At 44.7% G+C, this 14,765-nt stretch overlaps 1 protein-coding gene across 1 annotated transcript in view; it reads right to left on the bottom strand.

Annotated features, from left to right (window-relative positions):
- Positions 1-14,379, bottom strand: part of Pdilt (protein disulfide isomerase like, testis expressed) — a 41,385-nt gene extending 27,006 nt beyond the window's left edge. Inside the window, exons 1-2 of the mRNA XM_028867913.2 lie at positions 14,122-14,379; positions 1,188-1,387 (exon numbers count right to left, since the gene is read on the bottom strand). Coding sequence (XP_028723746.1) covers positions 1,188-1,380 — 193 coding nt within the window. The 5' untranslated portion in view covers positions 1,381-1,387; positions 14,122-14,379. The remainder of the gene's footprint in view (positions 1-1,187; positions 1,388-14,121) is intronic.
- Between the last annotated feature and the right edge of the window lie 386 nt (positions 14,380-14,765).

Raw genomic sequence — 14,765 nt, 5'->3', positions numbered from 1 at the left:
AGAGTTTGAGATGAAGAACCCATAGGATATGGAGATACATTCTTTATGAGACTACATCAAATTTGGGGATGACTTGAGGTTTCTGACTTTGATGGTGTCGTCAGTACACACAGGATGTCAGAAGAAACAGATGGCCAGAACCAAATCCCAAAAAGTGAAGTTTGTTTTAGATGCAGGCAGCATTTGAGACCTGAGAAAGAAAGGTCTCGCCGAGCATCAACCTTGAGTTCTGGAGTCATCAGAAGGATGAGAGACCCGCCAAAAGGAGTTGAGAGTCACTGAGATGCCCCCTGAAAACTCTCGCGTACAAAAAACAAAAAACCCTTTACCTTTTAGGAAAACATTTATAATCCTTCCCCAAGACGATTTTCCCAGAGGCCACTTTAGAAGGCCTACCAGATTTCAAAAATTCATTTTGAATTCAATTGTGTATTGACAAAATCAATAATGGAAATGTAATGAGTTTCATTTAGAGTCTCTTTTCAATGACAAAAATCTCTGCTGGTGTGAGGGGAAGTATTCAGATACTTTGTATTGTTCCTATTAGTTGCTATCAGAGTAATTAAAAATGTAAAAGCAGGAGCTAAGGGTGAGAACAGGAGTGGGAGCGGGTGTTGCTGGAGGGCTTCTCTCCAGGTTCCCCAAGCCCCGCAGTCCCACAATCCACTTATAAAATAATCACTCAGATGCTTATATCACTTATAAACTGTATGGCCGTGGCAGGCTTCTTGCTAACTCTTCTTTTATCTTAAATTAACCCATTTCTATAAATCTATACCTTGCCACGTGGCTGGTGGCTTACCGGCGTCTTTACATGCTGCTTGGTCTGGTGGTGGCAGCAGTGTCCCTCCCTCCTTCTTCCTGTTTCCCCAATTCTCCTCTTTCCTTGTCCCACCTATACTTCCTGTCTGGTCACTGGCCATCAGTGTTTTATTTATATAGAGCGATATCCACAGCAAGCGGGAGAGGGAGCGGGAGCGGGAGAGATGAACTTGGCCTTCCACTGAGATAAAAACAGCTATGAGTGAACAGAACTTTGCATTCTTATGGGAACAGGCCTTTCCCCAGCTGTGAGTGCTGACAGTATTTTTGTGTTTTTCTATGCGTTTGATAGAATATAGAACTCCTGCGGTGCCCAAAATCAATGAGACTAGCATCACCCTTCATTGTCAGAGCCGGATACTCACGGAAAATCACCATTAGGAAACGGGTCTCATTCAGTGTCTGAGTCAGGCCTGCAGGAGTCAGCACCATTAAGTTATGATCCTCCAGGATGTGCACAGGCCGGGAAATGTTGATGCTGGTGTCTATCCCTGGTGAGCCAAGGACCTCAGAGAGGCAAACAGCCACCATCAGCAGTAGTGTCCAGAGCAGTTCCATGGCTGGCCTGCAGAGGGTAGTGGAGGACACAGAGCCCCTCTTAAACCTGTATCCTTCCTTCTGCCTGTGGGGAAAGGGGAAGGAGCAGGGCTCACAGCACTCTGCAATGCACACAGCTTGGTAGCAGTCCTACAGCAAAAGACAGGTTGTCTGGCCAGCCTCAGCCCCTGGGCACTGAATGCAAGGGAAGTTAGAACAGCTCCCACTCACCAAGGCCTGGAATCAAAGAGGCAGCCCACTGTTTTCCCAGCCACTTGGTGAGAACTTGGCAGAGATGAGTCCCACTCCAGAACCCCAAAGCAAGCCTCTGACTGGTCCCCTCCCACAGCCCCCTTGACAGATACTGATGCTGCTTCTTGCTCCTCCAACTCTGCCCAGCCCACTGCCTTGTAATATACACTGTATTTGGCCTCTGAAATGTTCTCAAGAGTACAGACTGGACTACGTAGTGAGTTCCAGACCAGCCTGTGCTACATGGTATGATACTGTCTCAAACAAACAGCAACAACACAAATTGTCAAGTGAAAAATAAAGATCTATCCTATGATCCCTCTGAGGAGAAAACTGTTCGTTGGTAATGAATCCCCACTAATGTTGAAAATACCTGTTGCATATTTTTAAACAAACACAATAAGATTATACATATTGTTGAGTGTTCAATGCTCTTTTCTTTTTATTAATTTTTTCATTTATTTTATATGCCAACCACAGCTCTGTTTCCTCCCCCCACCTCCCATCTACTCCCCATCCACTCCTCCTCTGTCTCCCTTCAGAAAGGGTCAGGCCTCCCATGGGAGTCAACAAAGCATGGCATATCAAGTTGAAGCAGAACAAAGCTCCTCTCCCTGCATCAAGTCTGGGTGAGGCTTCCCATCATGAGGAATTGGTTCCAAAAAGCCAACTCAAGTGCCAGGGACAAGCCCTAATCCCACTGCTAGGGGCCACTAATCCCACTGTCACCCACATGGAGAGGACCTAGGTCTGTCCCATGCAGGTTCCCTAGCTGTCCGTCTAGAGTCTGTGAGCTCCCATGAGCTCAAGTCAGCTGTCTCTGTGGGTTTCCCTGTCATGACCTTGAACCCCCTGGCTCATACAATTTCTCTTCCCTCTCCTCAACAGGACTTCTGGAGCTCCACTCAATAACTGGCTGTGGATCTCTGCATCTGCTTCCATCAGTTACTGGATGAAGGCTCTATGATGACAGTTAGGGTAGTCACGAATCTGATTACAGGAAAAGGCCGGTTCAGGCACCCTCTCCACTGTTGCTAGGAGTCTTAGCTGGGGTTATCCCCATGGATTCCTGGGAGTTTCTGTGGTACCAGGTTTCTTCCTAATCCCTACATGCAGCCCCCATCAAGACATCTCTTTCATTACTTCTCCCCCTCTATCCCATTCCCAACCCACCCAACTTGTTCCTTCATGTTCCCATCCTCCCCCACACTCACCCACCCCCAGTTTACCCAGGAGATCTCTTCTATTTACCCTTCCCAGGGAAATCCATGCATACCTCTTTAGGCCCTCCTTGTTACCTAGCCTCTCTGGAGCAGTGGATGGTAGCCTGGCTGTTTTTTATTTTACAGATCCACTCATGAATGAGTACATACAATGTTTGTCTTTCTGGGTCTGGATTACCTCACTCAGGATGTTTTTTTTTTTCAGGTTCTATTTATTTGCCTGCAAATTTCATGATGTCGTTGTTTTTTTACCACTGAGTAATACTCCATTGTGTAAATGTACCAATTTTCTTTATCCATTCTTTGGTTAAGGGGCATCTAGGTTATTTCCAGGTTCTGACTATTATGAATAAATGCTGCTATGAACATAGTTGAGCAAGTGTTCTTGTGGTATGTTTGAGCATCCTTTGGACATATGCCCAAGATTGGTATGGCTGGGTCTTGAGGTAGATTGATTCCCAATTTTCTGAGAAACCACCATATCAATTATTGATTTCCAAAGTGACTGTACAAGTTTGCACCCTAGTGGAGGAGTGTTCCCCTTACTCCATATCCTCTCCAACATAGGCTGTCATTAGCTTTTTTTTTTTTTATCTTAGCTGCTCTGATAGGTGTGAGATGGGTATCTCAGAGTCATTTTGATTTGCATTTCTCTGATAGCTAAGGATGTTGAACAATTCTTTATGTGTATCTTGGCCATTTGAGATTTTTTTTTGTTGAGAATTCTCTGTCTAGATCTGTAGCCTATTTTTTAATTGGGTTATTTGGTATTTTGATGTCTAGTTTCTTGAGTTCTTTATATATTTTGGAGATCAGCCTTTTTTCAGATGTGGGGTTGGTGTAGATCTTTGATCATTCTGTAGGCTGTCATTTTGTCTTATTGACAGTGTCCTTTGCTTTACGGAAGCTTTTCAGTTTCAGGAGGTCCCATTTATTAGTTGTTGATCTCAGTGTTATATTCAGGAAGTTGTCTCCTGTGCCAATGAATTCAAGACTACTTCCTATTCTCTCTTCTATCAGGTTCAGTGTAACTGGACTTATGTTGAGGTCTTTAATACACTTGGATCTGAGTTTTGTTCACAGCGATAGATATGGATCTATTTGCATTCTTCTACATGCCAACATCCAGTTATGCCAGAACCATTTGTTGAAGATGCTTTCTTCTTTCCATTGTATAATTTTGGCTTCTTTGACAAAAATCAGGTGGTCATAGATGTGTGGATTTAAGTCAGGGTCATTGATTCAATTCCATTGATCATTCTGTCTGTTTTTATGCCAATAAGAGGCTGTTTTTATTACTATAGCTCTATAGCAGAGTTGAAGTCAGGGATGGTGATACCTCCTGAAGTTCCTTTATTAAACAGAATTGTTTTAGTTATCCAGGATTTTTTGTTTTTCCCTATGATATTGAGTCAGTACTCAACTCTTTTGAGGTCTATGAAGAATTCTGTTGGAATTTTGACTGATATTGCATTGAATCTGTAGATTGCTTTTGGTAAGATTGATATTTTTACTATGCTAATCCTACTAATCCATGTCAATGCTCTTTTCTTAACCCTGGATCCTCTGGAAAATTTAAAGGACATGACTGATACCCCACCCCAGCCAAACTCAGATTAATTCAGAATTACTCAGGATGGGACTGGTCTTAGTTATAGTTATTGCTATGATGAAACACCATGACCAAAAGCAAGCTGGGAAGGAAAGGGTTTATTTGACTTACACTTCCATATCACTGTTCATCATCAAAGGAAGTCAGAACAGAAACTCAAACAGGACATGAGCCTAGAGGCAGGAGCTGATACAGAGGTCATGGAGTGGTTCTGTTTACTGACTTGCTTCCCATGTCTTTCTCAGTCTTTCTTATGGAATGCAGGACCACCAAACCAGGATGGCCCCACCCACAATGGACTGGAGCCTCCCCTATCAGTCACTAGTTAAGAAAATGCCCTACAGGCCTGACTATAGCCCAATCTTATTGAGGTATTTTCTCAGTTAAGACTCCTTCTCTTCAGTAACTCTAGCTTGTTTCAAGTTGTCATAAAACTAGCCAGCCCAGGACTCAAATGTTTATGTACTTCAAAGGTTCCCAGATGGCTCTTCATTTGTTGTTGTTTTAGCTCTTTACTTGGGAAATTTTGAACACATACAAACTAGGGAAAATGGCACTATGTGTCCTCAAGACACTCATTCCTAAGGTTCATAGCACCACAAATTATTCCATTTATAGTCTTATAAACTCTCTGCTGAGTTACTGTGAAGCTCATCTTTCAGGCATCCAATATATCACCTATAAATATTTCAATGTGAATTTATAAGTGATAAGGAATTTTTAAAGTACGATTATCATGTTTAATGAAATAATAACATCTTTGTTTCATCAACTATCTAGGCAGTGTACAAATTTTCTGGATAATCTCATGAACTTTTGTATGTGTATTGTGTGTGTGTGTGTGTGTGTGTAGTATTGTACACATATGTGTGAATGTGTGGGTGGGTGCAAGCTATCATTTGTATGTGAAGGTCAGAGACAAAACCTCAGGTGTCATTTCTTACTTTCTACCTTGCTTAAAGAAGGTACTCTATAGCTGCTTCCAAAGCCCCAGGTCTACATCATGGAGAACAGACCCTACTAGCTGGTAAGACAAGCTCACTATCTTAGCCAGTGTCCTATTGCTGTGAAGAGACACCATGGCCATGCCAACTCTTATAAAGGAAAACATTTAATTGGAACAGGCTTACAGGTTCAGAGGTTTAAGTCCATTATCATCATAGTAGGGAGCAAGATGTAGACAAACATGGTGTTGGAGAAGTAGCTGAGAATTCTATATCTTGATCCACAGGCAGCAGGAAGAGAAAGCCTCTGTGCCTGGCTTGAACTTCTGAAATCTCAAATACCCCCGCCCCCCAATTGACACACTTCCTCCAGCAAGACCACACCTCCTAATCCTTTCAAATAGTTCCACTCCTTGATGACTAAGTATTCAAATACATGAGTCTATGGGAGCCATTCTTATTCAGCCACCACATTCCACTCCCTGGCCCCCATAGGCTTGTAGCCATCATAATGTAAAAGTACGTTCAGTCCAGCTTCAAAAGTCTCCATGGTTGATAACAGTTCCAAAACTATTTAAAAGTCCAAAGTGCAAAGTCTCTTCTGAGACTCATGACAATCTCTTAACTGTAACCCCCTGTAAAATCAAAATCAAAAAAAGCAAATCACTCACTTTCAACATAAAATGGCACAAAATGTACAATACCATTCCAAAAGGGTGGAAAAGGAGTACAGTAAGGAAATACTGGACCAAAATAAAACCAAAAACCAGCTGGGCAAATTCCCAACTCTGCATCTCCATGTCTGATATCAAAGAGCTCTTCAGATCTCCAGCTCCTTTCAGCTTTGTTGATTGCAACACATGTCTCTCTCTTGGACTGGTTCCACTCACAGTTAGTAGCTCTTCATGGAAGGTATTGGACAGCTCTGGCATCTCCAACATCTTGGGGTATCTAACACAATCCAGGCTTCACCTTCACAGCTTCACACAATGGCCTCTCTGAGCCTCCATTGTGTGAAGCTGTGAAGGACACCCCTGACATGTGCCTGGCTTCAGCGGCTTTCTTTAGTCTCAGAGAAAGGTTCCATAATGCCTTTCTTCTATCCTCTACTCTAAAGCCAGAACCACATGGCTGAAACTATCAAGTTCTGCTGCTTGATGGGGCTAGAACTTGGCCCCCTCATTCAAACATTTTCATCAATTTTCTGAATCCAGTGGTTTCTTTCATTGCTTAAGCTTTTCTTTAATTCTTTTTCATAAGTTGGAAGCTTAGCTGGATGGGGTCTTGCCCTGAAGTCATCACCCCCTTTGTTCCATTTCTTTTTTATTTTTTATTTATTTATTTATTTTTATTTTTTTTTTTTTTTTTTGGTTTTTTCGAGACAGGGTTTCTCTGTGTAGCTTTGCGCCTTTCCTGGAACTCACTTGGTAGCCCAGGCTGGCCTCAAACTCACAGAGATTCGCCTGCCTTTGCCTCCCGAGTGCTGGGATTAAAGGCGTGTGCCACCACCTCCCGGCTGTTCCATTTCTTAATCTGTTTATCTCCTAGAACACAGGATTTAGCTGCATTACCCTATCTGATGTTCCTTTTTTCCTCAAACTGTACATTTTGTATTTTTTCTTTCTCAGCTTGCACCTTTTCTTTATAGATCTGCAAAAGACTGACCAGTAATAACCAAGTGATAAAGTCAATACTAATCTGTTTTAAAAAATCTCCTCTGCCAGTGCCATTAATCCAAAACTCTTCAATTTAGCCTCAGGCAGATTTTATGGACAAGGGCAGAAAGCAGCTGCATTCTTTACCAAAATATCACAAGAACAGTCTCTAGGCCACTTACTAATATTCTTCTCCTCTGAAACTTCTTAAGTTGGTCCCCCATGCTCCATATCACCCTCAGAAACACTGTCTTCCATGCTCCTTCTAGGATGGCCCATTAAGCCCCACTTAACACATTTGATTGCTTTCCTAATTCAAAGTCCCAACAAGCAGCATGGTTAGGCCTGCTATAGCAATACCTCAGTCCCTGGTACCAACTTCTATTTTAGTTGGGACTTTTATTACTGTGAAGAGACACTATGACCACTGTAACTCTTATAAAGGAAAGCATTTAATTGGGGCTTGCTTACAGTTTTAGAAATTTAGTTTATTATCATCATGGAAGGGAGCTTGGCAGCACACAGGCAGACATGGTGCTGGAGAAGTTGAGAGTTCTATATCTCAATCCACAGCCAGCAGGAAGAGAGAGGGCCACTAGGTCTGGCTTGGGCTTTTGAAATTTTTGAAAGCCCACCCCCAGTGACACACTTCCTCCATCAAGGCCACACCTACTAATCCTTTCAAATAGTGCCACTCTCTGGTGGCCAAGCATTCAAATCTATGAGCCTATGTAGGTCATTCTTATTCAAACCATCATCAGCCTTCACCATGTCAACCTTGCTGTCTCATTCATTCATTCCCTGTCTTACTTAGGACTTCTGTAGCTGTTAAGAGACACCATGACCATGCCAACTATTATAAAGGAAAACGTTTAATTGGGGCTGGTTTACAGTTCAGAAATTTAGTCCATTGTCATCATGGTGGGAAGTGTGGTGGCACTGAGGCTGCCATGGTGCTGGAGAGGTAGCTGAGGGTTCTCCATCTGGACCCATAGGCAGTAGGCACTGAACCTGGCTTGAACATTTGAAGCCCCAAATCCATGCCCAGTGATACACTTCCCACAACAAGGCCACACCTACTTTAATAAAGCCATACCTCCTATTAGTGCCACTCCCTATGAGCCTATGGGGACCATTTTTATTCAGACTACCACATTCATTCATTCATTTGTGTTAGAATTCCTAGCCACTCCCCTAGCTACATGACCACGCATGCACTGTCCAGTAGCCAGGCAAGATGCTTAGTCATCCTAGGGCCTTACGTCCTACACAATCCATGCACTGCGTGATCACATAATCTGCATGAAGCATGGTCACATAATCTATGTGCATGCATGGCATAGCTACATAAGCACATATGCACATGTGTGGGGGGAACCTATAAAAGCGGGTTCCACCTGCTCCTTCCCTCTCTTCCTGCACCATCATTCCTTAGGCCTATGCACACCCCTTCTATTCCCTTCCCTTAATAAACTGTTATAGTGGGTTTTGTTGTGCTTCATGGCTTCTCTCACATGGTAAAAAGCACTGCTTAATAAATAATACTGGTGCTGAGACAAAGTGGGCCCTCCCAGTACCCTGCAACCAGGACCCTGTACCGGGGTTTGCTCTACCTACAATTGCCCGCTTTTCCATTTGCCTAGCCACCAGAATGCTTTGCACAACACTGGCTGCTTTGATTGGTGAGTTTTACCTTTACCAGCCAGCATAAACTGTTCCCTGGACCTGTGGGAACAACCATAGATCATCTGGCATCCTTCTGGTGTCCTGGGGACTGGGGAAACCCCCATCCACAGCCCTCATTGGCTACAGTTGGACCCCATCACAGGCCTAAATCTCTAGCCATTTCCCATGACTGTGGTCTGAGATATCATTCTTGCTGTCAGATGCTCGTCCTCAGGCTGCATATACCCTGGCCCTCATTCTCTCACTTGCCGAAGCCTTGAATGACTTGTGTCAATCGCCGATCCTTGCTTGATCTCAGGGATGCCTGAGATTATAGCCCTTGGATTATGTTTATTTTTTTATTTTCTTTTCTCTTTGCTGCAGCCATGGGAAAAAAGGCTTCCAATCCTGTTAGTCCCACCTCTCCTCTGGGATGTCTTCTAGAAACTCAAGCCTCTCAGCTTAATGCCTTACTTAAAAACCTCTAAGCTTGTCTGCCTGTGCACTAAAAAAAATGGCCTAAATATCCCTTAGATAACAATAAAAAAATGGCCACCTAATGGCTCACTGAACTCTGATATTTTACAGGAATTATCTAACTTCTGCCAGTGAATGGGCAAATGGAAAGAGTTACCTTATATCCGAGCTTTTTTTTAACCTCAGCTCTAAACCCTCTTTTCTTGATTCCTTCTCTCCTTCCCACGTGCTCCTAGCTATGTGCAACCTGAACCTGAGGAATCTCTGACTACTGCTCTGAACCCTGCCAATGAACTTCCGTCTATCTGACCTCCCGATCCTGCTCCTCAGACAGCTGCCCCTATGCATCGGCTCCTCCTCTACCCTCCTCCTCCTCTCCAATATCAGGCTGCTCCAACCACCCAACTCTGGCTCCAGTCTTTGCTCCTCCTGTCACTCATTCTTAACCTGCTAAGAAACCTGATTCTAGCCATGCCAACCCGGCAACCATTCTCCCTTTGTGAGAGGTGGCCAGGGTGGATGGTTAAGGTTCACGTCCCTTTCTCTCTCTCAGAAAAAAAAAAAAAAAAAAACAACTGGGCTCTTATACCTCTAATTCTGCTTCCTTTGTTAAACAATTCCAATATATTACTCAATCTTATAACCTCATATATATTTGATACTTTCTAATAACCTACTTCCTGAGGAGTGCAGGTGAGTTTGGGAGCAGGCTAGGATACATGCAGACGAGGTTCATCAAACTAATGCTGCCCAACCATCTGGGGCCGAGGTGGTTCCCAATCAGGACCCACATTAGGATTATAATACCCCAGGTGGCTCTCTAGCTAGGGATCAATTTATAACCTGCCTCCTGGCAGGTCTTCATAAGGCTGCCCTCAAACCAGTAAACTATGAAAATCTAAAAAAACAAAGTCAAGATAAAGAAGAAAAGCTGTCTAATTTTTTTAGAATGGCTTACAAAGGCTCTCTTACAATGTACTAGTCTGGATCCTGAGAGCGCAGAGGGCAGACAGCTCCTTATGACCCACTTTGTCTTGCAAAGCTTTTCCAACATTAGGACTAAACTTAAGCATTTGGAGAGAGGGCCTCTGACTCCACAGGAAGAAATCTTAGCCATGGCATTTAAGATGTACCATGGGCAAGATGAGAAAGCCTGTAAACAGAACAACCAAATTCTGGCACACCCTATCTGACCAGCCACCTGAAGGCCTCCAGGTCCCTGTTTTAAATGTGGTAGAGAAGGCCACTGGGCTCGTGCCTGCCCTGCCCCATGTGGGCCACCATCTGGGCCTTGTCCAAAGTGCCACCAAGAGGGACACTGGTCAGCTGATTGCCCCAAAGCACCTAGTGGCATGGGGACATCAGTTGAAGACCACCCTCCAGGCAATCTCCTAGGCTTGGCCATAGGATTGAGGTGAGGATTGAAGGTGCTCAGTTCAGTTCCCAGCCCAACCAGTCATCTCTCACAGGGAACTGAGGATAGCCATTACAGTATCAGGGTGATCTATTTCCTTCCTTTTGGATACCAGAGCCACTTATTCAATCCTGAAGGGGTTTGTAGTCCCATCCCTCCTTCTTGTCTCCCTATTGTCAGGGTAGAGAGACAGCCTTAGCCACCTCACTAGACCTCACTACTTAATTGTATTTTCATGGGTATCCCTCTCACCCACACATTTTTAGTTGTGCCAACCTGCCCTGTGCCCCTAACGGGAAGAGGTTTTCCAGCTAAGGTAGGACTTTTATTTCACTTGCTCCTCCTGTTTGCCTTACCTCAGACTCATCAGCACCTCTCCTTCTCCTCCTTGCCACCCAGCCTACCAGCTCTAACGTTTCATTTCCCTTGCCAGCCTCTCAGGTGGACCCCAAAGTCCGGGACACCCAGAACCCTTCTATTGCTAGGCACCATCCCCCTATTATTATCCAGTTGTAGGACCCGACCAGGTACATGACCCAAGCTCAGTACCCTCTCTCCCTCCAGAGCCTTAGGGGACTTAAGCCTATTATTTCTGACCTTCTCAGAAAAAAAAAAGCTACTTTGCCCAACCTCTTTGCCTTTTAACACCACCCATATTTTCAGTAAGAAGCCTAATTGATAATAATAATAAAAATTAAAAATTAAAAGCATGTTCCAGGTCTCTCTCTCTCTCTCTCTCTCTCTCTCTCTCTCTCTCTCTCTCTCTCTCTCTCTCTCTCTCTCCCTCCTCCTCTCTCTCTCTCTCTCTCTCTCTCTCTCTCTCTCTCTTGCTAACACTAACCAATAAAATTCTGATAGCAGAGTACTAAACATTATAATATCATGGCTACCAGTTCAAGATTTTAAATTCCCTATGGCTGTTTCTTAATATGTTTAAAAATTCTTCTGAGCTCCAGAGCCATCTTGAATCTACATGGACAGGTCAGATCCACTTCAGATAAGTATAATTCAAACTTTCCTGGTACTGGGACCCCCCTGGGACTCCTCTGGGACCCCCCAGGTAAATTTTTTCTAAACTTCCTCTTCTGCTTCTCTAGCATCTTGTCAGACCAAACAGTCAGATCCAAGTAGTGATGGGCAATTCCACAGGGTCCGAAGCAGTAGAAGGTGATGGACGATTCCCAAAGCAGCAGAGAACAATCAACTGGCTCAGGAAGTCCAGCTACCTCAAAAGCCCCCTTCCCTACCCTCAAAAGTTCACCAACACCCACCAAGCCAGCTAGAAGCAGTTTGGGGAGACACAGCATCCCCATTCCTGTTCACCTACCATTTTTTTTTATAAAAAATAAAGAGTCTGGAATGTTAGAATTCCTAGCCACTCCCCCAGCTACATGACTGCGCATGTGCTGTCCAGTAGCCAGGCAAGATGCTTAGTCATCCTAGGGCCTTACGTCCTACATAATTCATGTGCTGCGAAGTCACGTAATCTGCGCATAGCGTGATCACGTAATCTACGTGCATGTGTGGCATAGCTATGTAAGCCCATATGTGCATGTGCAGGGGGATCTTAAAAGCGGGTTCCACCTACTCCTTCCCTCTCTTCCTGCACCATCATTCCATAGGCCTATGCACACCCCTTCTATTCCCTTCCCTTAATAAACTCTTATAGTGGGCTTTGTTGTGCCTCTTGGCTTCTCACTCATGGTAAACAGCGCCGCTTAATAAATAACATTGTGCTTAATAAATAACAATTTGTTCACTCACTAAGTATTTTTGAGGTCATGACGCAGGCTGCCTTCCCTTCTAAGCACAGAAGACACAGAGTGAACAGAACAGACTAGAGTCTTTGTGTTCTGCTGGGAAATAAGCAGATAAGACAAAGAGGAGGAGGCTGAGAAGGGCTGAGGGACAAAGCCAGTAGGGAAGATTGAAAAGTGATGGAGGAAGGGGACAGTTCAGCATTTAAAGCAGGGTGGTGGTAGAAATCTTTGTTCAGGGCACACGGGGCTGAAGCAAACAAATGAACTGTTTACACTCTCTAGGAGTGGAGAAGAAGTAGTCCCTCTTCCAAGCCATCACTTCCACCCCTCTTGCTCTCTCTTTTGAGAGTCCCTTGAAACCCAAGCTTCCTCTACATCGTCCCTGCACCCTTGCTGGTACTGTGCCCCCAGTTGTCCTCTGCCTGTGCCTTGCCCATTCATTTACCTGGGTGTGGACCTCATTCGTTCTATACCTGCCTGTTTCTGTGGCTGGCATCCTTTGTGGGCCCTCCTGGAGCCCTCTCACTACCCTCTCACCTGCTCAGTCCTAAAAATTCCAAACTCAGATTCAATGTCAGTCCCCACTTCAGGGGAAAGTGACTGGAATGGAAACCTCCTGGATGAGAATAGCTGACCCTAAAGGGGTGTTCCCAAGCAGCCCTTTTGTGGGATTTTGTTCATCAGGATTCCACCAAGACCCCCAGATTCCAATCACCATGGCCTCTTATCCAGATGGTCTTCTATTTTTTGTAGTCCTCAATCCCCGACACACATACAGCAGTCAAAGACCTCCATTTTTAGTAGGAACTAGGCCAAGTGGCTTCTCTTTATGGAAAGGTTCCTGTGATCTGCCAGTATGAGTTATCCAAAGCGTGTGTTACTCTGTTGGGTCCAGTGCTTCTAGACCTTGTCCTTAATGCCCTGTGACCTTGGTCCCTTCCCCACCCCACTCTAGGACTTTGCCTCTGCCCACAACTTGTCTGTCTCACCTCTTGAGAGTCTTAGGATCCTTTGGATTCCTACATAGAAGCCCCCTGCTGAGAGTACTCACCCATGGGCACCAGGAGTCACCCAGCTCACATACCAGCTATCAGGTGAGGAGGCTTCCAAGGCCACTTGGTCTCATTCACCTCCACCTGTATCACTCTGCCCTCCTAGTCACCAGTGTTTGTTTCATATTTCAGTTTACTTTTGTTTGCTTGGGTACTGCCTGTTTCGTTTTTGAACTTTCTTTTTAAAGACATGGTCACACTAAGTAGCTGAGGCTGGTCTGGAACTCACTTTGTAGCCCAGACTGATTAGATATTCCTGATCTTCCCACCTTCTCAACTTCCCAAGTGCTGAGATTTGAGATAATACACCACCGCATCTGGATCTTTAAAGTTGTTAAATATAAATGAATAGAATTGTTAGTAGCTGTTTTCCCACCTCCTAGAACCATGCCTGGACCTGTTTTGATGCTCAGTGACAGGTGAGTGATTGGATGGCCTCATTTAATCCCCACAACAAAGTCCATGGCCTATTTGAGTGAGTTTTCAATTACCACTGCACAGTACAGTTTCCTGGAGGAGTTTCTGACAAGTACCAGTGCTTGAGTCCATACCCAGCAGGTTCTGACTTAATAGGTCTGTGGTAGGGTTATGCTGAGCCTATAAAGCCATAGCACTGAACCTAATGCGTAGCCATCTTAAATATAAGATATGCTCGACAGAAGGAAAGCCACCTGTCAATCAAAGTGGTCTTGTTCCGCAAGTTCATACCTGCAAGGAGCTGGATTACTCTCTGGCTGTTGGGCTGTAGGGCCACGTTGAGCTGGGGCAGTCAGCTCTGTGGCACTTCAGAGGGGTATGGGAGTCTGAAGAGCAGGCCTTATGTTTCCCCTTGTGATGAGAGCAGGACCTGTCTACTAATGGGTGTTCCTGAGAAATCCAGGGGCAGAAATGAAGTTCCTACTTGAGCACATGGAGGCCACAGCTGCCTCTGAAGCAGTGTTCTGAGTTCTGGGGTTCTAGAGGGCCAGGCTGGGGGGCTGGAGGAGAATGGACCATTGTTGAGTAAGAGGGGCCTGGCATAGCAGCCCTGCTGAAAGAATGTACCCATGGTCACCAGGGACAAGAGTTTCTTTGGGGCCTAAAGCCCAATTGGCTATAGGGTGTAGAGTGCCTATGAACTGGAGTTTGAGTCCCTGCACCATCCTAAGCAGTGTGACCTTAAACATGTTGTTTACTCTTTCTGAGGCTTGGTTTCTTCTACCGTTCAATGATATGGAATTCATTGGATATGGGAAGGGTTAAACAAGCTGATAGGTGCAAAATGAGCAGCTGAGTGTACTGAAGGCAGTAAGCACCCTCTTCCATCTCCACCGCTACCCACCTCTCAGTCCTCCCCTCTGCTCTCCTCCCCT

Source organism: Peromyscus leucopus, chromosome 1 (genome assembly GCF_004664715.2).
Source record: "Peromyscus leucopus breed LL Stock chromosome 1, UCI_PerLeu_2.1, whole genome shotgun sequence".
Taxonomy (NCBI): Eukaryota; Metazoa; Chordata; class Mammalia; order Rodentia; family Cricetidae; genus Peromyscus; species Peromyscus leucopus.
This window is presented reverse-complemented; position numbering and strand designations above follow the sequence as displayed.